General features: G+C 40.9%; 1 protein-coding gene across 1 annotated transcript in view; it reads left to right on the top strand.

Moving 5' to 3' along the window:
* sorcs3a (sortilin related VPS10 domain containing receptor 3a) overlaps nt 1-25099 on the top strand; it is a 332565-nt gene that overhangs the window by 110547 nt on the left and 196919 nt on the right. Inside the window, exon 2 of the mRNA XM_079553286.1 lies at nt 18734-18801. Coding sequence (XP_079409412.1) covers nt 18734-18801 — 68 coding nt within the window. The remainder of the gene's footprint in view (nt 1-18733; nt 18802-25099) is intronic.

The following is a 25099-nucleotide window of genomic DNA, read 5'->3' as shown; positions in this document are numbered from 1 at the left end:
TAAAATTTGAATGAGGCTTATTGTTCTGTTCATTCCTACGCATTATCGTGCCCGCAAGCTGTGGATGCCCATTTCCAATTCAGATTTGGTAATGCTTCAGCACTGGTGCCAGTTTGATGTGCTATTTTTATTACCACTGCCTTGTATTGTTTATTAGATTGTCAGCAGAATGAGTCAGAGATTTTTTATTTATTTTTTTCCCAAGAGAATTTTGCCAAGATTTCTGCACCACAACAGGAAATGATACAATACTAAAAACTCTGACAAATAATCTTTTTTTTTTTTTTATGTGTGTTACTATTAGCATTTCTGTGACCCTCCCATCCCTGCAAGGAATTGGGATTTTGGAGGGTTTGTAAATACAAAATTAGGTGGTTATAGATACCTCCTACCCAGCATGTTCCTAAAAAGGACATAAGGGCGGGATCTTCACTGTAGACTCGGCCCTTGCGGGGCACGTAGATCCGTCTTAGCCACGGCTGCGCCATTAGCTGTAATGCAAATGGCCTGTCAATCAAAGTCCGGCACTCATTAGTATACAATATTTCTAAAATATTCCTTACATTGAGTGCCAAAAACGTAAAAACTTGTTTCTTTAATACGAAACTGGACACTCCAATACACCTTTCGTGTGATTTTGGTAGCTCTGTGATGAACAGAACTGAAATAAATGACGATCAAAAACCAAGTCACGATCTGGACATTTCATATATGTTATTGCGTTTCTTTTCTCTTTTTTTTTAGTCCAAGGGTGCGTGGTGTTGCGTAGCGAACAGCTGTTGAGCCGACACTACTCTCGCGCTCTCTGAAGCGCGTTTGACAAAGCAGAACAGCTTCCCATGGGAAGATCGAAACAGTTGAGATTTTAACATTTCTCTGAGTTTTTAAATGGTTAAAATCGGTCCAAGGACGACTGAGAAACTTCTTGTTAATAGAATAGCATACGCTGTAGTGCCACAAATATCATGAAAACAGGAGGAATATCTAGCTGTAGAAAGTTTACGAAAATTTGGCTTTAAAGTTGTTTTTAACGTGCAATGCTTTCCAATGGGAAACTAGCAGCTATATGGAGGTACTACAGCAATGGCGGCCCCTAGTTTCATGGTCTCGAAGCAGAGCAGCCAGCGGCCATTTGTAAATACCCGTGAGGGCCTTGACTATTGTTGGCAAGGTTTTCAGGACCAACCTCAAAATAGAGAAATACCAATACTCAAAGCCGGGTGTAGTGAGGATTAAGGGTTTCCTGACCTAAAAAATAGAAGGAATTACAAAGTACACAAAAAGAGAGATGGCGAGGAGTGAAAGTATAGAGGAGTGGGAGATAGCTGATCTCATCATTCAACCTCATGTAAGTTGTGCCAGACCAAATGTCCATTTAGAAGAGAGTATCTCGGGGAGTGTGTCATAGGATGAAATATAATTAAGACTTTAAGACAGATCCTGGCGTTAATCAGCTGTCCCGCTGTCGTGTCACCTTCAACAGAAGACTGGCAAAGGCACGCCCGCGGGTGCTACTCCTCTGCCTCGCTCTGCTACCATTACTGCTGAAATTACCACAGCGATGTGAGAGAAGAGAGTGAAAAAATACATTTGAAGATGAAAATGACAGGCTCCAACTAATTCCTGTCGCTCGTTTGCTGAATCCAGAGTAATATGTCGGCCTAATCAAAAATGATGTGCCTGTGGTAACGTAGGAGGGAAGACTAAAGCACATTTGAGCAAAAGGGAAAGGCGAGATAGCTCTGATGAGATGAATTGCAGCTGGTGAAGGATGCGTTTAGACTTTTCAGCTGTCAGGCCAATTCACATTTTTAGAGCTGGTCGAGATTATTGAGCTAACTAAGTGCAGTTTGGGTTTTGAGGGCATGTGGGAAAGTAGATCAGCTTATGGAAGGATATTATGAACTTTTGATATCAAGCTGTACTGTCTCAGCTTTAAAACGCTTTCATCTCACCAATGACTCGGAGCCACAGAAGGTCTTCATCAGGTTTAATGGTGGTAAAAAGGGGCGAAACTAAAAGGGAGCAGACAAAAGACACTTTTACAAAAGGCACAAACTCAATCTTTGGTAAAGGTGCAGTTTGTAAAGCAACGGTGAATACAGCATTCATTTATTAAACATTTTCACAGTTTTATTTGGTGTCGTTTATCATTTATAAGCACCTTAAATAGATGCCGTAATAACAGGGTATGAATATTCATGAGTTGCTTTATGAATGTTTTCAAAACAGTATAATAAAAATGCTTTACAAATGCTCATTAGTTTTCAGTTATTACCTTAGATTTTACAGTATTATTGTAAATTATTAAAAAATGGGGAAAATGCTCTCACAATAATTATGTTACATTTTCAACTGTTATCACACAATGCGGTACAATTACTAAATATGGCTCCACAGGCAGATTTCAACAGACCAACAACTCATATTCAGCATGGGTAAACAAAACTCCACAATGAAGAGAAATAAAGCTAATATGAGAAGAAGAGAGAAGAAGTAGAATGTCTTTCACTAAAAGAAGTAACTTGAACACATTAGTGTTTTCTGACAACTTCCATGTGGCTGGCTATTAGAAATCCTCTTAGAGGAAATAAAAGGAGCTTACAACAATAATGTGAATGAGGCTTATTGTTTGATATATCCCACCGTGTTATCATGTGTGCAGACTCCAAATGCCCATTTCCAATGCAAATTGGTAAGGCTTTAACTTTGGTGCTGCAGAGAGTTTTTTTTTTTTTTTTCGTTTTTTTTTTAAACCATGGTGTGATTGGTTCTCTTTTCATCCTCCACAGTTAGTACTTTATTTGCAGAAAGGAGAATAAATGAATTATCAGTTAATGGGGGCTTCATTGACTTAACCAATCATGCATGTTATTGTAGTTTTCAGTCAGGAATCTCCAACTTTATTTCATTTTTTTTTTACAACAAACAAAAATAGTTTTAATTTAATTTTTCCAACACATCATTATCGTTCATCATGAAACAACTGCAACAAAAACCAAAAGTATGACATCTTTGTTCTGGATGCAGAATGAGTGAGTGATCATTTCAATATGATCTTTGACGTCTGTGTTCCTACCTTGTTCATCAATACCTACATTATCTGAATAAATTCATGCTTGTTTTCTATCTATTATAAGCAGTGCTATGGATGAATCCCCTGTTTAAAACATGAAAGCGAGGCGTGGACAGTGAGCTCAGTGTGTCAAAGCTTTGTGAGCACAATCGAATCCTTTTGTTATTTTTTTGTTAAAACACTCAGCCGTGAAATATAACCCATACAATATTCAGGCGCACGTGCAGTTAAATTGGTTTCCCTCTGGAGCCCGGCTTTAGGGAGATATATGGAAAGGGATGTTGGCAGTAAATGTTATAATATTGTAAAGCAAATATTTGCCCATCCATTTTCAGTTGACTCAATTTAGCCTTGAAAATCAAAGCTGAATTGCACTCATTAAAATTCTTGAATATCCTTTTTTAATCTAATTTGACACTTTCTACCATCAAAAAGCCTTTTACCTGGCCATATCTCCACTATGGCTTTTATCCCAATGCCAGCGGGCATCTCACACCACCTTCCACTCGCAAATTTGTTTTTCACACTCATTTGCAACGAGTGAATGAAATCATCACGCAAATCTTTGTAATAGAAGATTATCCCCCCCCTTCCACCCCCCTTGTCTTTCACATTTCGTGGATGGGTGTCTTTCACTTGGAGCTAGTGGCTGAGAGCCCACGTCTCTGTTCTCTCTGGCTGGAAATGCACAATGTCTCAGTCAGGTAAAAAACAAAAAAGAAGTCCCCCTACTAGTTTCAACAGTTTAAAGTCAAAGACGTCTGTCGAGCGAGAGAGATCGTTATAAAGAACAGAGGACATGTTCATTGTTGGACCTGCTTACAGCGATTGCGAGTTTTGAAAAGCTCTCTGTTGTAAGGATTACTTAAAAAAATATGCAGTGGGTAGGGTTTGCCTAGAAGGCGCAATGTTCTTTCACAGCAAGAAGGTCCCAGGTCATGATTTCACGGATACAAGCAGCCGAAATAAGTTTCCTTCGCAGGGTGACTGGGCACACCCTTCGAGATAGGGTGAGGAGCTCAGTTACCCGGGATGAGCTCGGAGTAGAGTCGCTGCTCCTTCACGTCGAAAGGAGCCAGCTGAGGTGGCTCGGGCATCTATTTAGGATGCCTCCTGGTTGCTTCCCTTGGGAGGTGTTTTCCGGGCATGTCCTATTGGGACAAGGCCTCGTGGAAGGCCCAAGGCACGCTGGTGGGACTATGTCTCCGAGCTGGCCTGGTGTCGCCTCGGAGTCCCTACAGAACAGCTGGAGGAGGTGTGCGTGGATCGGGAAGTTTGGGCATCCCTGCTGAAACTGCTGCCTCCGCTAATTTATTTTCTATCACAGAAAATATTGTAGTCTTAACATGTAGTCGTTGAAAAAATTGTATTAAGGCATCATTTAGCATTTACTTCGCTTTGGGCAAAAATATGAAAAAGAAAAGCACCCAACTGTCTGGTATCGCAGACTATGTGCTTTCCCCCTTTTTTTATTGCACCAGATCAGTGTTGCACCGAATACAGTCTGAGAGCATTCATAAACAATTTGGTTCAAGATGAGACAAATCTCCAGGTTCTCTAACAACGTTCCACATAGATTATTATCACAGTGTATAATATGGAATTTGGGTTTGCCAATTGCACAATAGAAAAGGACAGACTGTTATAAATGTACATGGTAAGCTGAATTCCTGAAAAGAGCTAGACTCCATCACTGAATACACACAGAAGGATTCTCCAGGTCCAATTTGATCTTTTTAGGTGATATATTGTTTGAAAGTTCTGCTGCACCCAACTGAAGTCTGCTGCTCTTTATCTTTTCATCTTATATGCACTATCATGACATATTCAGCAACTGTATTTACAGGCTACACTTCTCGCAAGTCCAATTACAGCTCCTTATTAGTGACACTGAGTTTCTTCCACGCGCCTCATCTTCACAAGAGCTCTATACTGTACCCCTCCTTCATGGTCACCGCGAACTGCTGCAACGGCAATTAGAGAACATGAGAGCAGCATGCTCTTTTTTTTTTTTTTCGGTGTCTCTAACATCTAAGACAGTGGTACTGGCTGAATTCTTGCTTTGTGCTTTTTTGTAAGATTCAACTTTTCCAAAACGTGGTAAAAATTGAAAACAGGGACAGATTGTGGGTTGTTGTTGTTATTGGCAAATGCTGTTTCGTGTTTTACTTTTATCCATGAAAAAAAAAGCTTCAAAGTCAGTCTATTATTAATATTATCTGCACATCACAGAAAAATAAGCAACGCGATAAAAAAAAAAAGAGAAAAAAAAAACATCTAAAAGGTTAGAGTTTCTGGGTTTCTGGACAGAGTGGCTTTTTGCATTTGTTTGTTTTTTCGCTTTTGTACTTCTCCCTGTGAAGTCTGCCGCGTCTGCCTGCTCGTCTGTAAACCTCCGCTGAGTCCATTTTGGTCGTGTGATATCATATGATGGAGAGCAGTCAGAGAGAGCGGCGTTGGCCTTTGTTTTGCTTTCGCCGCGATAAGCCCGAGCCCCCGGTCGCAGGGCCCAGCGGACAGGCAGATATGGGTTCTCCGCGCTTCACTGGGTCCGGAGTCACACATGGGAGACAGACAAAACTCCACGGAGAAGGGAAAGTGGGGAAATGGGAGGGATTTTGGTGGCTTGCTTTAGCTTCTGTGCTTTTTGGGCTCCGAAAATAGATTTCGATTTAAGGGCAGGGTATTAAAAATAGCAACGGGGGTTTTGTAACAAGGCTTGAACAGAAGAGCTTCACAGGCTTTGACTCTGATGTGCTTCGCTGAAACGAAAGGTAAAGCTGACAACTTTCTATCCAATGTATGTCTTTCTAGAAAAAAAAGTGTCTTCAAAATGTGATATCACCCTTGAATATTGATGTTACCAAATTACCTGTATGGGACTAAATTGACCTTTCGCAAAACCCCGCCCAAAATGGTGACTGTCCAATCATACATCCTAGCAACCGTTACTATGAAGATAGGTACCCACCCTTCCAATGCAAAACAATGGGGACAAACCAATGGCCGCTGGCTGCTCTGCATTTTGGCGACAACAGGCTGCCATTGCGCCACCATTGCTCTAGTACCTCCACATCGCCGCTAGTACCCCATTGAAATGCATTGGACATTGGACACATGAAAAACAACTTTAGAGCCTGGTCCCTAATTTTCTTAAACTTTCTATAGCTAGATATTCCTCTTGTGATTACGCTGGGTTAGTTACAATTAAAGGGAGCATCCTGGTCAGGGTCGGACTGTTAGCATTGGAGCTGCGTGAGCTACACGTCACACAAGGGCGGAGTCTACAGTGAAGATCCCGCCCTTATGCCCTTTTTAGGAACATGCTTCGTCAGAATTGGGGAGGGGGAGTCTGTAAATCCACCATTATTTACCCCTCAGACGTGGTCATTATGGTAAACGGGGAGGAGTGAGCAGAAGCTGTCCATTATATATACAGTCTATGGGACATACCAGCGATGAGCCAACCACTAAAAACCCTACCAGACCAAGAAGAGGCAAAATTAGGACTGCACTAGGTACTGCAATGGACCAAACAAGTGTACGTCTGCTCTAAGGTAAGGCTAGGCTAACACCTTAGCATCCTAGCATCTAGCTACTGACAGTCACATAACGTTACTCAAACTGAAGCTTTAACTTTTACAAGCCTACACCGTCACATTGTTTTGTCTCCCTTGATAATAAAAAACACTGTGCTTTTTGTCGGGATCCTTATAACTGGCTAGCTAACTTTAGTGAACCAAAGCAATGCTCATATTTTTAGCAATACTACAAAAATAATAAAGTGCTTACCGGACAGTGCAAGAGCACGACTGGTCCACAAGGCTGTGTCATGAAGTTTCTCTGATTTAGCTTGAGACCTGTATGCTTTAGTCTCAATAGATGTACTTTAACCTTCGTCAGATAGTTTTATACCTTGAATATATCCCTCTGCTGCAGATTGCAATCCATTTTGCCTCGATCTGGAGGATTTCGCATGGGTATTTTGCACCAATAAGCACCACTAACCCGAGTGACTCCAGCATATGAAAGTTTGAAGGATGTAGCAACAGTAACTAAGTGGGCGGGGCTTTTGCCAAAGGTCAATTGAAATTGCAGACTTTACTAGCTAATTTCAGTATAGTATAAAAAATACAGAAAGTCTTATAATGGCTTTCTTTTCTCTGCATATCCATCATCCAAGATTTATAAGACTAAGATTAAGAATAAGACTTATTGAATATAAAAAAAACTGCCCATAAAACTCATGCAGCCCATGTGCTCGATAACATCGAGTAAAACTATTTCTCCCTCCACATTTCCATATAAGCAATACCAGAATATCCCTGGCTTTTGACAAATTATTAATCCTGTTTGAAGCAGCAGACAGCAGCAGATTTCTCTAAGTGTGCGTCCAGAATGCGCCTATTTTACTGCGCTCGACAAAGACTTGCTTTATGGTTACATTTATATCCCAGGACTTTGAAGCTGGAGCCGGATCTAGTTCGTCTGTGAGAAACACAGAACCCAAGAGTTTTCAGGGGTTTAATTTTGCACGGTGGAGTATTACACCCATCTGTTACAGATATAGGAGAGTGGATATTGTGGGTTTCTTGTCACACACACTTTTGACAGGTTTGTCAGTTGGCGTTTACCTTAGTGTCATGACCGGCTCAATGAGGAGACAGGCAAACTGAGGAAGGCACAAAAAAAGGGCGGTTAAACCATAGACTATAAAAAATAATAGACATCGTCTGCTCACTCCTCCCTGTTTGCCATAATGACCACATTCGAAGGGGAACCTATGGCAGTTTTACAAACTCCTCCTACCCAGCTCTGATTACACATGTTCCTAAAAAGGGCGAGATCTTCACTGTAGACTGTTCAGTCATAGCCGCACCATTAGCTCTGATGTGAACGGCCTGTCAATCAAAGTATTAGTATACGAGATTTCTAAAATGTACCTTACGAAAACCAGCATGGTTTCTTTCGTTGAAACAAACTCAGCGTTTTAGTTGAATAAAATTAGAAACCAGGCTTTACAGTTGCTTAGAACGTGTGTAAAGTGCAATGCCTTCTAATGGAAAACTAGCTTGTTTTGCCGCCCATATATGGAGATACTACAGCAATGGCGGGCAATGGCAGCCCCTAGCGTCGCGGTCACAAAGCAAAGCAACCAGGGGCCATTGGGTTAAACACCAATTTTATGAATTAAAATTACAAGAGAGCAACCATTAATTATACTAATGATTTACTGGTTTCAAGTCATGTTAGTCTCAAATGCCAAGAAGTTGTACCCAGAGCTTTGAAATTTCAACAGTTTCAATTACAAACTTACAAGTATAATACGCACAGACAAAGTTATTTCATAAAGTTATCAAGCTCTTGAATAGAATATATCATAAAACATGTCTCTGAAATGAAATGTGAATGTAGTGTACATTTGATTGTGGGGTTGGGGCAAAAAAAGCACTTGCTTCGGCTAAGTCATTTTGGACTTTCGTTGCTGTGAAGTAAGTATTGCGTGAATAGTGCAACAGCTCTAATGAAAAAGAAAATGAAATGAAAATGTATCAATTAAAGTTCAAGGCAGTACAAGACGTAATAATGCAGTTATTGCACTTTTCTGGACTCTCAAAGTTGCTTTATATTGAATTATTTACTCACTCCACACTTAGTGTCTATGCAAAGTACTGATAACCATTGCAGATTTATGGACATGGATTGGATTGGATTTAAATGTTACCGTACAGTATATGGGAACTGAATGTAAACTTAAATGTTTTCAAATATGTCAATTTGATAGGTGGGTAGGCACTTACAAGCTCTTTGCTTTTGCCTACTCCATTTGGGCATCGTATCTGTTCTTTTGTTTCATCATCTGTTGAATATTGTGAAACTCAGCTGTCCAAATAAAAAACGATGAATGAATGAATGAATGAATGAATGAATGAATGAATGGTGGTAAGCTCTGCACTTGCCTCAGCTGACCTGGGGTAGACTGATGACGGCGAGGCTGCTAATCTGTGCCATCAGTCCCATCGACCAACACCAACCCAAAGACAGGACAGTTTCAGCCAGTCACGACATGTTCCTTTTGCCCTTCAAAAATGTTAGTCTCTCTGGTAGCCCAGGATAGCATTGCTGTAACTGCTTAAGTTTTTGTGCCACTTTCTTTTTTAATCTCTCATAATGTAAAAAGACAAACACCACAAGCCAAAAACAAAAATGCACGCCGTCGGCCCCAAAGGCTCACTACCACCTTTGTCCTCGTTCGCCGTCTCTTCGTTTGTGACTTGAGTTCAAAGTCCCAGACAAGTTCGGGAAACAAAGTACGGCAGCAAAGTGATTGTTAGACACCGAGCCGGAGAGATAAGCAGGTAGAGAGGAGGACGACAATGGAGGTGAAGAGCAGAGGTCAGGACACTTCACAGGGAAATTTGAGCAAGAATAAAGATAAGACGAGGGGGAGAAAGAAGCCCAGCTCTAGCGGGGATAAAGGGCTTTGGGGTGGGAGGAATTGGCTGAGGTGATTGAGGTAACATCACGGTGAGGGGAGGCTGTAGAGCTGGATGCACATGGGTTGTTATATAACTTCGATTGCAACAACAAAATGTCACGTCAATAACTCTAAACACATTTTTGGGGGGAAATTACTTTTGTACAATGTAAGAGTTGTTCTGTTGTCCTTTAGCTAATTTTGCTGAGGTACAATGTATGCCTCTGGGAAAAACGTTCTCACTGTAGGTGGTTTGATTTCCACTCGAATGTAGCACATGCATTCAGTGTGTCCTTAGGCAATAAACCTAAGCCACCTAACCTTTGTTATAAGATAAAACATTATGCATTTTATACTGCAACTGCAACAAAGTGCTACAAGATATGCAACACACTTTAAACTTATAACACAATAATTAAACAAACCTCACTGAAAACAAATACACAACTTTAAAAATGTCAACCTCATAGGGTGCGGCAAACACCAAATTAAAAAAGCTTGTTCTAAAAAGAGATTTAAAAACAGGAACGGAAGGGGGCAATCTTATAAATAACTCATTCAATTACTTTGGTGCTGCCACAGCAAAATTTTATATGTGAGGACAATAAAATTAAATTAAGGGGAGACACTACAGGCAAAACACTTATTTTGTTTAATTTTTTTTTTAAACTTTATTTCAGTTTGCAGGTTTGGGGACAAATTGGAAAACATAATTTCAATTTCTCAAAAGGCATTTTTCTCTCATTGGGGCAACAACATCTCCACGTTAGTAGCTCCTACAGACTTCAAATTTTCCAGCCTTGGATTTAACAATATTTTGAAGATTATTTCAGAGGGATTTTTTAATATATAATTCCTAGCCTGATTTATTGATTTTTGAATTTTAAAAAAACAAGGCAAAATGTAAATTTTTACATATTTTTTCACTAAAAGACAAGATATCCAAAATCCCCTCTGAAAAAGTCTTAATAACTAATATGATAGATTTGAATCTGGCTCAGTCCATTATTCAGTTTTTGTTGCCAAAAAAAACGCAAATTTTTTGGCATTTTTAGGCATAAAACACCTTATTTTTATATGAACACATAAAATGACAGACAACTTGCAATACATTTTTTCTTCATATTCATGCCAGTACTGTCCAGCAGAAGTTTCAAATTGATATATTTTAATTTAAAAAAAATCCTTATTCACCTGCAGTCTCACGCCTTAAATTTCAAAACTCACCCGTAAGCATAAGAGGGGTTTAGAAAGGTATATGTTGTTCAGCAGATCTTGAAAGGTGGCCTTTTTACTGTCTCACTTTACTTTGCAGCAGCTAAATAGAGGGGAAAAGAATGTCTAATCACCATTGTTATTCTCAAGTGCTTTAATGATACAATATTAATTATAGCATGCATAAGCCTCCACCCCGGAGCCTTGAATCCTGATCTGAGCTGGGAGCTGTGATGTTCGTTAAGCACGATGAGAGGCGTTCAAGGCCTGTGGGAAGAGTTTTCTTTGTAGTGTGAGTTTAATGATGAGTCCATGGAGACTATAACAGCATACTGTCCTTAACCTCCGCCGCAGACGAACAGCTTCAGGTGAGGACTGTGCATAAGGGGCTTATATAATGTGCATATAAGTCCAGGGCTGTGGGGAAAACACTGTACAGAATGTCTCCTTTTGAGTCAGTGGTGTTTTTCTTACGTTTCCATTTACCAAACCGTGTGGTACAGAAAACGGAGATGTAAAGGCTGCCATTATTCAAATCAGTTGTAAACATGCATTATGTGAAGCACTGTTATAGTACTGACTGCACAGAAAGGACATGTGACTTCTTCAGAAAGTCTTCTGCATATTTCAATCGACACTGGGCAGCCACCAGCTACAATTAAAACATTACGTTAGATGTAATGTTGGTATTTTTTTTTTTTTAATCATGTTCCAATGTTTGTTTTATTATTTTGTACTTCTTGTTGACCTATAGCTTCAGACAAAAATCGATTTCACCCACACAATCTCATGTAAGTTACAGACAACAACAAACTGTGTGTAATTATTTCTGCTTAAAGTTAATACTGATTTGCCCTTTAACTGTCATCATCTAAATCAGAGCCGGTTCTTCCTATACGCAAACTACGCAAGGTGCGTAGGGCCCCCGCAGCCGCAAGGGCCCTGCATCTCAGTCAAACTACGGTGTTGTTTCACTGATTAATCAACGCGTTGTTACGGGGACAGGCTCTTCCAGCGCGCACTCACTCACTCTACTTCGCCACATATAACACCAATATGGAGCAGTCTGCTGAAGTGAATGAGCAGGAGAGACCGACCGCCGTCCCCCTGTCTCTTTCAAAGTGCGAGTGCTTCTCCACTCGTGTCCCCGCTCGGCCGTCTGTCTCCCGGTGCTTCGCCTCATGCGCGGCTCCTCCGCGGCTGCTGCGCGGCCGCATCATGTCACCCGTGTCCGGGCGCTGCCCCGAGTTCTCTGCGCGGACTCGGGGCTGCAACTCTGGGCCTCACTCTCATTTAAACTCTCTTCTTATTGTGTCTGGTGAGTCTGGAGTATCAGGACAGTAGTTTGTCGAGTAGACGAGAGTAAAAAGCCGTGGTCCGTGGCCTTTTTGTTGAGTTGAATCCACATGGTTCTCATGAGCACAGTAACTTACAGTAACTCTGGTTCTCTGAGGAGCAGGTTTCAGTTAGTTTTAAATCAGCGGTTCCCAATCTGTGGGTCAGGGACCAGAGGTGAGAGAATGGGACCATTTGCCATTTACTATTTTAAAAAGGGAAATAGACTAGTAGTAGTCCTAAATACCAGTCTCACAGTGGTTTAGTGGTTAGTGGTCCTCACACAGGGGGCAGGGCCTGAATTGAGGTCTGTATGTTCTGCTTCTGCCCTGGAACAGTGGAACTGTTTTGACCATAAATGGATTCGCTCTTCGTTGAATAGCCATGGGACGCTACTGTAGGGCCCCCGTGTGGATTTTTGCTTAGGGCCCCAGAAGGGCCAGCACCGGCTCTGATCTAAATCCTCAATGTACAGTATCATGTGTGCTTTTTTATTTTAGTTTTGTAGCCATAATGCATTGTTCATTTTGGTCTTATTAATAGTCCTTATCACTTGAGGTCAAGAGGCTTAAGTGTTTCCTTATTGACATCTGAGCAACATTATTGACGTTGTGTCTCATAAAAGCTCTTTCCCATTGACAAAGTAATTGCTCTGCTGTTGACATTGTAACTGAGAGGTGGAGAAGCTTAATCACTTTTAGATAATGATCGCTTCAGGCTGCCATTTTGACGATCCGCATATGTATTTGTAGACAAAACAAGGGAAGCGTCTGCAATGTCAAAAGATATTGTAATGATATTGGGAGAGTGTGTCCGCTGTGCAAAGCCTTCTCCAGCACATCCCATAGATTTTCAGTGGGGTTAAGACCTACAAAATCTACCTACGGGTACTAATACAGTAAACCTGAGCCTGAAGACCTGGACTCTGTGGTGGTCAGTCCATGTGGGAAAATGCTCCCTTGTCATCTTGGAATATGCGTGTGCCATCAGGGAAGAAGAAATCCATTGATGGAATTATAGTGTTGCTGAACCTAGACCTGACTAGGGCTGGGCAATTAATCAAATTTCATTGAAAATAAAGGCCGATCTCAATAATCGCGTGGTGCGCTTTAGTCGACAGGAGAATTGACCAATCTTGTCGCATTCTGGAAATAAATATGGACTGCGATCAAGCCCAGGGAAACACTTGGCCCAAACAAACAGGAAGCACAGGATGGCACATGCGGCAGCATGAGGACCTGGTGATTTTAAGTGTAGAATCAGCTTCAAAGTCGCACTAACTCGCCTTATGGACAAAACAGAAACTTGCGAGTAGCCTTCAGAGGAACAGAATACGCGCACAGGGATGAAAGTTTACCTTCGAAGAGCAAAACTATGGATGTATTTGGACCACGTGGGTTGTTATTTTTGAGGCTGTAGCTGTGGATTAGCTGGACAGTGAATTGTAAGTTTGATCGTCTTTTATACTTTTAAATGCGTTGTTAACTCGTATTTCTTCATGTCCATAAGTGGTTAGCGTTTCACTCCGTGAAGTCGTGGCCCTTTAAGGCGCCACACACAAACCATGAGCTCGTTGTCTGCTTCCATTTTTTTGCTGTTAGCTGCAGTTTTCAGTTTGGCCACAGCATCTTTAAAAGAAAAATAATAACATCGAAAATCAAGATCGATCAATATGGGGAAAATAATGGTGATTTTTTTTTTTTTTTTAAATCATCCAGCCCCTGACCTTGACAAAATGCAGCAATCCCAGATTCCCAGTCAGTTAAATCCAGGAACATGGCAACTTTTTTTTTTGGTCATTGCTTTTAGCGTTTATTCCTAGTGCAATAAATTAATTGCAGTTGCATGTTTTATTCCAAATTCTGGCCATGGCACGACCATGACATGGATTGAATGTAGTGCTGTAGTAGTAGACAGTAGTACTCTACCACATATGCCTAAATAAAGTTCTCTGTTGTGGTATTTCTATTAACGCAACTGTCGTCGATCCTAGACGCCATTAACTAGCAGAGACAGTAGCCCCACATGTTTGCAGCGTGTTGTCATTACCCTGTCACTGCCTTGCTACGAGCCAAGCCTCTGCAGAAAATTGTTTTTGGCACTTTGACTCCTCTCTCGTGGCTGGGGACGTTTAGTGATGCTAATAATATGTTTCTCCACAGTTGGTTAATTGCTGAGACAACAAGGCTAATGCAAGCACAAAGTGAGTGACATTTTGATGTATTAATTAGCAGTCTGGGGGAGATGTAAAAAGGAGAGAGCAGAGCATGAAATGTGAACCCGCTATTTTGTGAGCTGCCTAGACCCCTGTTCCTGTTTGTCGGAAGCAGATATTCATCAAAAAGGTTTCATGAATACTGCATATATCTTCTGCTGCAGCTTTTGAGTATTTTATTGTTCGTAGTGAAGGTTAGAGTTTATGCTTATTATAAAGCATACGTTTTATAGATTTATATTTAAAACAAAGAGCTTTTGATCTGCGCCGAAGGATGCTTCAGTTCTATGAGGTTAATGGAGGCAACTGACATTTTTCGCAAAACCCCGCCTCAAAACAGTCATTGTCCAATCATAACTCATAGCGACCATTGATAGCACCTGCCACAGAGAAAAATGTGCTGAATGTTTTTCCCCTTTTTTAAAAATGCCGAAACAGCACCTGCTGTCTTGTAAGCCATGGTCTGTCTTGTCGGTTGCCAGGAGTTTCATGGGCTTCTGCTTCATGTTTTAGGGCCCCAAATGGTGTATGTAAATGAGAGAAGGCTGCATGACTAAAATGACTCTGCTGCTGATCCACTTTGGTATGTGCTACTCGTTTCGCACATGAGCACATTCTTGTTTTTTTTTCTATTTTCGTATGGTATTGATAGATTTCTCATTTACAGCGTAAGTCAGTTGTTCAGTAAAGTGCTACTAATAGAACACACACATTTATTGTGCTGCATGTGCTGCTGCAGGGCCTTGACTTGGTCTCAGTACAGTATATATTATTGTGGCTGAAGCTTTTTCGCTCTTATTGAGGCCTTTAAAGAAATACATTGCATTTGTATTCACGCTTTGCCCGGACAACCTGTGAAACATCGCTGTTGTGAAGCTACTTTACATGTCGTGAGAAGGAAATCGTGTAAATGCTTACCACTTTCCATATCCATCGCTTATACCGTTTATGTTTTGAAGATATTTTTTAAAAAGGACATGCATTTTCTCTATTCCGTAGCGTGTGTCCTGAATTGTAAATGTTTTTCAAAGAGGAGAACTACAGAAATCATGAATCTGATGACACTTTAAGGGCTTACTAAAAAAACTCAACCAAGGAGTTAGATATTTTCGGCTCTTGAGAAGGATTAATGATGAACTTTGCATATGGCGCCTTTGAAGCAAATATTTACTTCATTCAGAGACTTTTTATAGAGACATATGTCTGTCCAATAATACACCAACAAATGTCCTTCCTTTTTTGTTTTTTGTTCATCAATGAATCTATTCATTTTTCACAACAAACTAAACAATACACAATGAACGAAGAGAGACTAAAAACACATCTTCAAACTGGGGCCTATAAACTTCAAATTGAATATAAAGAGACGCTGCAAGAAGCCCATTACCCCCACATTGCCCATTGTGTGCATCTTGTTCTGACTGAACCATATGCTTCTGAGCGTGAGCAGGACTGACTGCTGGGCATGTGGCGTATCCTCGCACTAGACCCGGTGGAGTCTCCTGGTGAGCCGCCATGTTGTTGGCAAAGCTGGTGGGGAGTCAGACTGAGCCAAAGGTTTAAAAGGTCCTGGAAGTCTAAAGGCCACAGAGCTGCCGGGCCTACGGGGTGCTGCAGCGAGTCAGGAGTGATGCGCCGTGACATCTGTCCCTTCTGCACATACATTAGGCTTCTCCTGTAATCACTAGAGGAGGCGCAGCTTCCTGCTTTTCCCCTATAGTGCCTTGATTTGTGTCGCTGCGGTGGGAAGCTATGAGCGTTCACGATTTGATTTCAGTTGTGCTTTCAGTGGTACCCGTCATGAATGCGCCTTTTGTTAGTGGGACGTTCCTCATATATACTGGTGCATGCAGTATGACACTTTACTCGCCTTGTCTGTGTATGAATGCAGTGAATGTGTGGTTGGTGGTGGTCGGATGGCACAGATTGGTGGCCTCCCTATACCCAAGGGCAGATGTGGCTTTAGCGCTTTGAGAAACTTGTCAACTCAAAGCTTGTAAGGCGCATTTACAAGCTTTAACCTCTTAACACCCGCCTTAACCAAGCACATTTTCTCCTACAGGCAGGGAACGCCTCATTTGAAAGCTGAGACTGACCAAACTGAGCTACGATTTTCCTCGCGTTGTAATCACTTTTTCGTTGTACTTTTGGTTCTTTTTTTTGTTGCGTTTTAGTCACTTTTTTGTAACAATTATGTTGCCTTTTGTTTTGTTGTGTTTTTGTTACTTGTTTTGTAACTGTTTGTTCAGAGCCATGGGAATGTATTTTGGTTAGGGAGTGCTGAGGGACAAGATTGCCCCCCAAAAACACTTTTTCTGCGCTTATTTCCCATTTACCAATATTACTTGCGATACACAAACTATCCACCAGGGGGGCCACAGCACCTTTAGCACCCTGGGTTCCCACGGCCATGCATTTGCCATGTTTTCATCTTCATTTGTGTTTCGTTTTTCAAGAAGCTTTCAGATTTGGTTAAAGTGGAACTGGAGAAAATGCATTCGGTTGTGCTGCACCCTGGTACAATGCATCTCTCCTTTTTGAGGTTAATGTATATTGTACATTGTTTAAATGAATAAATAAACTTAACTAAGGAGAATATATTTTGTTTACGCTTTTGTATACCATTTTTGGCCACACCCGACTTCAGTAACAAATCTCTCATCATCACCAACTCGATTCATTATTTTTTATGACACCATCAAAGAAATGCACATACTGAAGATGTCAGCTTCTCCTCATTCTGTGCCCGAAAGAAATTAAATTCCCATTACAGAAAACATTTCAATTATCCCAAGAGATAGAAATCACTATAAAAGGGGCAATTGATGCAAATAGGACGATGCCTTCGGGGAGAACAGACGCAAACAACACATGGCCCCATAGATAGAAATAGACATTACTATGTAAAACGGTGGCTCGAACAGTGAGGTCAGGTCAAGTGTGTATTTCATGCTTAAAGAAAATACTCTGTTGAGGCATTTATCTGACGAATTCCTGCTACACACTCTAAAAAGATATGTGTAACCCCAAGGTGAGCAGTAGTCATGTCTGTTAGCAGATGGCAAAATGAAATGAACATGTTTTTTTTTTGTGTGCGTGTGAAGTGCAGTCCCTCTCGACAGCGGTTCAATTTCACCACCAGGCCGTCAGCGGAGAGGAGAGGACTCTTACAGCTGACTTCTGACACTAAAACCCAGGAGCGCAGAGAGTTGTGCGATTGGTTTTAATGTGCCGTGCTTTTGGTCTGGAGTACGTGGACGAGGGCCTGCGTAGGTCAAGATTTGATGCTTGAAAAATTGGTAGTGGATTGGACATCCAAGAGAAAAGTTGTCGGGGAGGGTGTCCCTGAAGGCATATGCAGAGGGATCTCTTTGGGAGTGACAGAGATTGATCAGCTGGTGCATCAGACAGGCAGCTCATATTTCATTTTGAGGAGCAATCGATTTGAAAAGTGGTTAACACAAAAAGACCACCAGGTAGTGACCGAGGTGCAAAGTACATAACCCCCACAGTGAATTGCTTTGCAGTTGACAACTTATTTATTCATTTAGTTTTAAGTGGGACAATGTAAATATTCCTGAATTAGCCAAAAGGCTAGTTTTCACCGGTAGTCTCCCTGCCAGATCTCAAAAGGCAAACTAAAAAAAGTTGTTAAAAATCACATATTACAGTACAGTAACATACAATATAAAATGGAACAGTGTAAGCAGACATAACAAATAAGACATCAACATAACTCACATACACACTCAAATACTACTTTCAGTGTTCACAGGTTTGCGACTCAAGTAGCCATTTTTTGGCACTATTTAAAAGACTGAAAAGATGGAGCCTCTGTTATTGATGGAGCACTGTGTTCCAGTGATGGGAGGCAGTGAAGGAGAAAACAGTCTGACTGAATGCAGATCTCCTCAAAGGGATTGTGCAGTCCCCTCTGGTGGTGCCCCTGGTGCTTCGGTTGGACTGGACAGTACTGAATGTGGAAATAGGTGGTGGAGCTAAATTGTGCAAAATGTTATAAACTGTAAGATATGGTGAGACTTTAGTAGATTGTCCTAATTTAAGAGCCTGTGTTTCTGTAGAATGTGACAATGGTGAAAACTCAAGTTTTTTTTTTTTATCGAGGACTGTCAGAGCTTGTTTGTATAATGATTCCAGCGGTTTTACAGTTGATTTGTGTGTGTTGGACCAGCATGTCAGACTTGATGTATTTACCTATAGGTACAGGTTTATGACAGACAATTACTGCATCTAAAAGGCAGCATTTCTGTGCATGTGCCAGTTCTAGTTCAGTGTCAAAAACTTTACCACTCTGCATTTCTAAGATAAATAATGGTTAATTATTTTGCAGTTTCTAACTTGTTTCTCACTTCTATCTTTGTAAATACTTAAAGATGTATTCTTTCGTTCACAGGTGATCCTGATTCTGACCAAGTTGTACGACTTCCACATTGGCAGCGTCACTGAGAGCACCCTGTGGAGGTGAGCGATAAGCAGCGCATTTTCACCGACACAATCCCCACATTCGTGCTGTGCACACTCAAGAAACCTTTGCTTTGGGAAGCTCATGAAAACAATCAAGCTAAATCAATCAATCTTTACTTCATACTCACAAAGGTCCATAAACACATGTAAAAAAAGACAGACAGACACAAGTCACCATTATAGTCCATATAAGCACTTTCTCCAGTGCCTAGCAGGACCTGATAGTGCTCTGGTCAGTCTGTATAAGAACAATTATCATTTCATTACTTGAGTCCATGAGCTTTGTCATGAATTTATAAACAACATTTCTTATTACAGCATTTAATGTGGTCACATTATTCTGCACAAACAGCAGACTGGACTTTCCCAGCGAGGGACTTTCAAAAGAATCCTGAGAGCATCGTTGTATGCTGCTTGTAGCTTATGGAATTTAGCTTTTGTGTAGCAGCACCACAGGTGGGCAGCGTAGGTGTGCAAATTTGAAGAGTTCATTTGCAAAAACAGTGCAAGTGTTTTTAATGACCAGAGCTATTTTAGTGCCATAACAATATGAAGTCACTTGTTCTTAATCAAATCCACACAGCTTTAGTTTCAGAAATGTCACTTGTAGAGCACAGTAGCAACAAAACTTACTGTATAATAACGTTTCAGCTGGGGGTTTTTTAACGTTGACTCATATCCTCATGAAATAAAATATATTTTTGCAAGTTTTGGAAGTGTGATCGATGCAACATGGGTTGCTCCCTCATCTCGTACACATATTACAATGTAAACACTACTGCACAAGTTTAAATTGTGCATAGTGAACTAACTACTGATCTTAAAACAAAGTCCTCACCTCTTCTATCACATCATGTCACATCATTATTTGCAGAACTTGCCAACACTACAAACACAGGTTTCTCAATATTTCCCTAACAATGTCTTCCACTCCCTGGCAAAGCACCCAAAACCTCACAAAAAAAATGATCCAAAAAGTCAGATTCCGTTCTATTTTTTCCTTGTAACTTTTCCCCCCTTGTATAATATTACACCTGGCTGCAACCAGTGCGTGTCCTTTGCTAACCTTCTGATGGTCTGTAGGAGCGGGGCTGTGTTGTCATGCGTGGCCAGGAGGGGGGTCATGCAATGTTGAATCCTCTATTCCACGCTCTCGTTCTGCCGAATTATCTGATCTACTCCACTTCCTCGCCCCGAACCCGCGGGATTGGTATAAACAGACATATCCTTTTGTGCTCACATTTTGGGAACAACTCTGAGTGCTTGTTCGGAGCAAAAAATACACGCGTAAAAATGGAAAGGGTGACAGATCCCAGATGAATTGAAACCGCGTAGAGCCGTTTTTTTTTTTTTTCTTCTCTTCCCCTTTTCAAAAATCTGGCAAAACTGTGTAAAAAAAAAAAGGCATTTTCGCTGTAGGGCGACTTTCATGCTTGGTGGCACAAATTGCAAACCCGGGTGTTTTAATGCATTTTATCAATGATTCTTTTTATAAACTAAGAAAACCACTATTTAAAATTCCACCCATGGTTGTTCTTGGGCTTCCTCGCACTGTCCTGATTGGAGATTCAAGTGTAGCGTGGTAATCATTGAAATAAAAAGAGTCGCTCTTTTTATGTAGTTGTTGGCATTAATAAACATGTCATACTTTTAGGGACAGGCTTGACCGGTCATTCTATGGGGAAAGAATCCAGAGCGCCACGAAATTTGAATCCACAGTGGGTCAGGGAGACGCTTCTTCACTGGAAGCATGTCCTGATCAAATCACAAAGAGTTGATGATGCCATGGTTCTACATCCTCATAGAAAATATATACAAATATACAGCTAAGTTTGTATAACCGTGAAAGCGTCAAAACAGCGACAAAAATGAGTCTGGAAATACAAAAGGAAGAGGAACAAAAGGGCGACACGATTGAAAAGTGATGAAAAAGCAACAAAGAAGCAACAAAAGAGCAACAAAAACGTGCCCGGAAAGCAACAATAACACAATGAAAGAGCGAAACAAAAGCTGACAAAAACTGACAAAAAAAAAAAATAGGACAGCAAGACAAAAAAGAGACGAAAACATGAAAAAAATGTGACAAATAAGTTACAATCAGTTTTATAGGTTGAAGGGGCAAGATGCAAGTTGGCCATCTTATACTCACTACTGCCACCTCAGGTCATACGTGTAACTGCACCTTCTATATTAAGCTCGTGCATGATGGCAATCCGGACCCAAAGTAACAACTTTTTGAATGCAGGATTTTAGAGGCAGTTGTGGTGAACAGGTCTGAGCTCATTCTACACATTAGGACATGACCGGAACATGTAGGGGGAGGATAATACTTTTTTTTTTTTAAAGTTCTTTACCGTGTATATGGTGAAGAGCAAAAAATAATAAATGAATGAAAGATCTTGGCTTAGGTCTTAGCTTGAGCTGTTACACTGGCCTATAGGCTGTAGGCTCCAGTCGAGAAGCTGTTAGATTTGGGTAAAGCCCTTTTAGTAATGATAATTATCTCATGTACTGACAGTTTGACAGTCCTGGAGACTCGCCTCATGCCCAAAGAATAGTCTCAGGTCTCTCGCATTTTCAGTTTGAAGCTATATTCAAAGAAAAATGACCATATGCTCGTATTTACACATATTTTGTATAAATTGGCAAATAGTTACTGCATGTGTTCATTAGCTGAAGTTCGGGGGTTGCCAGGTTCATCAGCCTAAAGGAAAACTCACCATATGCCTGTCACGTGTGTGTTTTGACAGTTTTTCCGAGTGCAATCATTTCCGCTCTTTGCGCTTCCTCAGTCAGTCTTTGGGAAGTGGTGTGCCGCAGTCACAAGTGGTGCCAAAGTGACTGCTGGCTGGATCTGACATTTAGAAAGCTACTGAGTAATTTGGGCCAGAGGCAAAAATTGATGTGTGTTTTGGTGTTAAAATGACTGGAAATTTCAAGGGAATATTCTGCGAAAAGACCAACTAGGGCAACACAAGTGAGAGCCATGGCCAAAGCTTTTTATGCTGTTGCTTTCACAAGTCACAGCAGTCAGCCGGTGCTTATCTTACCTCCTCACACCAAGACCATCCTGAGCTCAATCAGCGTTCGCTTCCCTGGTCTGACTGCATTTTCTAGCCGGGGATAGTTTTCTCTTTGCATACTCTGGCTTCACTATGAACCTAAAATATGTATGGTAATGCAACCTTCAGTTAGCTATTTCTCACCATACTTGGGCCCTGTTCAATTGCAATTCATCTAGTAAGGGCACCTGGTTTGGAGTTTGGAGGAGTACAGTGGAGAATTTGTGTTTTTAATTACAGTGTGTAAGTTTAGGTTCTTTATAAAGGACTCACAATAGTAAAAAAAAGAAAGGGTACAAGAAAAAAACATGCCAGTTAGTAGTTGATGTGACTCGCAGAAAGTGTAAAACTATTACCTGTTTGTTGTCTTGGTAAAAGATCGTGTTATAGTGGATGTCATGTTCATCTCCTCAGACAATGAGCCGTGAGTCATAAGGAATAGTTTGACGCTCGGAGGTGGCTGGTGAGTCATTGACAAAGAGCTTGTTATTGAGCGGCGTGACACAGAGCTAGTTTACGGAGAGGATTTTGCAAATGTCAACTTGTTACGGGCAGTTGGACAAAAAGTTTGGAGCAAGCGGTGGAGTTTGTTATGATATAATCCAAGTTTATTACTTTAAAGGGGCTAGATGCAAGTTGGCCATTTTGTACTCACTACTGCCACCTCAGGTCATATGTGTAACTGCACCTTCTATATTAAAGGGGCTATACCTGATTGTACAAAGAAAAAGGGTCACTAAAATTTCAAATTGCTATTTTCTGGTCCAAACTCATCTCAAACTTTCCTAATGCATTTACAACATCAAAATTCGTCACAGGGACTGCGTTTAAACCAGGTTTCACAACTTTCAGGGAGGAAAACTGTCACTTCACTGTAAAAAAGGCCTACTAGCCTAACATTTTATGACTGTTTAAAAGGCTTTAAAATCAGTGTTTTTTTGTTGTTGACTTTATTTAACCAGGATAGTCCCACTGAGATTAAGAATCTCTTTTTCATGGGATTCCTGGCCTCAGAGGGGAATCTATTGTCCATGTTTTTAGTTGTAGGGGAAACCGGAGTACCTGGAGGAAACCTACGCAGACACAGGGAGAACATGCAAACTCAGTTCAGTTCAGTTCAGTTCAGTTTATTCAGCACGTGTTTTTGTTAACTTTCCAACATAACATCAGACATTCAAAAGGAGTAAGTTGACAGTCTTAAACAAACTAGTAAACAGAATTGAGGTATTTTTCAAGTATAATACTTCTATACATTCTCTTTAGGTGGAAGATAGAGGGACATAATTTGAAATCCTCTGTACAGTTATTCCAGAGATTGACCCCTTTAATGGAAACACAAAATCTCATGGTGTTTGTTTGAAATGTTTTCTTTACAAACATCTCCACTCCTCTGAGCTCATACCGGCTCTGTCTGAGGGTGAACATATTTTGTAGTGTTTGTGACACAAGTTTATTTTTTACTTTAAACATCATTTTTATTGTATACAAATCTACTAAATTATATAATTTCAATGTTTGCAAGTTTATGAACAGGGAATGGGTTGGTTGGTTGTAGGTTGAGAATGTGATGAGTCTTATTGCCTTTTTTTTTAGGGTGAAAAAAAAAATTGTGTTTGATTTATAGGTATTTCCCCAAATTTCTAAACAATAAGTGATATATGGCATGATTAATGAGTTATATATAAGAATTAAGCTCTCTTTGTTTAAAATATATCTGGATTTATATAATATCGCTATTGCTTTTGATAATTTCATTCTTATATTATTAATCTGTGACTTCCAATTTAGATCATGATCAATTATAACTCCAAGAAATGTGTTTTCATAAACTCGTTCTAAAGGCATATTGTTGAGCATTAGGTTTACTTGGCTGTCAATTTTTCGGTTCGACTCCACACAGAAAGGCCCCGTCCAGGTGGGAATCGAACCCCAGACCTTCTAGCTGTGAGGCGGGAGCGCTAACCCCTGCGCCACCGTGCCGCCGTTCTGAGAAATGTCTGCTTTTACAATGTGCTAGGGACAAAACAAATTTTATTCCAATACAGAAAATGAAAAAAAAATCAAGTGACAGTGCAGGATTTTAGAGGCAGTTGTGGTGAACAGGTCTCGGCTCATTCTACAACTAGGACATGGCTGGAGCATGTAGGGGGAGGAAAATACATAGTTTTAACATTTTTAAACACAATATCAATTAATTCAATAATACATTGCTCTGCAACAATATGATCATTGTTGAGTATATGACCTTGCAAACATGTATTTTATAAGCTGAGAGGGAAAACATAATCCCTGCACGCTGTCAACGTCGGTGTGCGAAGTTGCACAACCTCTCCAGCGCACCTGTTGTTTGAAAAAGATGCTATAGATGGTTTTCCGTTCCCATGATCCTCTGCGCCGCGCTGCCATTTTGTGTGGCGTTCGACAATGTTTATGCACGACTCGCATGCACATTTCATGAATAATTGTGTCTTACTACGGCCGTTCTGTAGTCGCTAATGTGTTTTTTTCACTCACAATGAGCCATGTGATGGGTAGGCTAACATAATCATTGTGATGTACACATGCACGGTAATCATAACAGTAAAACACGTAGGCCATAGCGTGCACTTAAACTTGTCCATCGAACCAAACAAACAGCTGTCATGTGAGCGGTTAAACAATGAGGAATGGCTGCATTTATAACGTGTATCAGTGACAATCTGTGCTGCGTTTACCTCCTGATGAACGAAGAGAGCGGCCGACTCGCTCTCGCCTCCCCGGCCTTCTCCTCACACTCTCCCCGGCCGCCTCTCGCTCTCGCCGGGTCTCACTTTACGGGGACGGCCTGGGCTTCCTCCGTGAGTGTCGAGAATTTACTAAAAAGATAAAGCAAAGGTTTGATTCCCACTCTGACTCCTGTCGCTAAGCAAGACCTCACTCACCATGCTTGTACTGTATGAGCGCGGTGTGTGAGATTGATAACCACAATTCAGTCAGTGTGCCCCACAGCAGCTGACACCAGGGTTGTCATGGAATCAGAAACCAAACCTGCCCAAAAGCCTCGCAAATCTGGCTAAAACCCATGGTACTATGGATGCGATTTTGTAATGTATTTTAAAGTCTCTGAGCGCACATGAGTACAGATACGAGCTGCACAAAAAGAGCAGCTCGTATCTGTACTCATCGTCGTGACGCGTCATGACACTTACCGGTAGTCCCGGGTGTGGCTGCTGCGTCACGCTGAGCAAGAGAAT

Source organism: Gobius niger (assembly GCF_951799975.1).
Source record: "Gobius niger genome assembly, chromosome: 3".
Classification (NCBI taxonomy): domain Eukaryota; kingdom Metazoa; phylum Chordata; class Actinopteri; order Gobiiformes; family Gobiidae; genus Gobius; species Gobius niger.
Note: the sequence above shows the minus strand (reverse complement) of the source record. Positions and strands in the feature narration are given on the sequence as shown.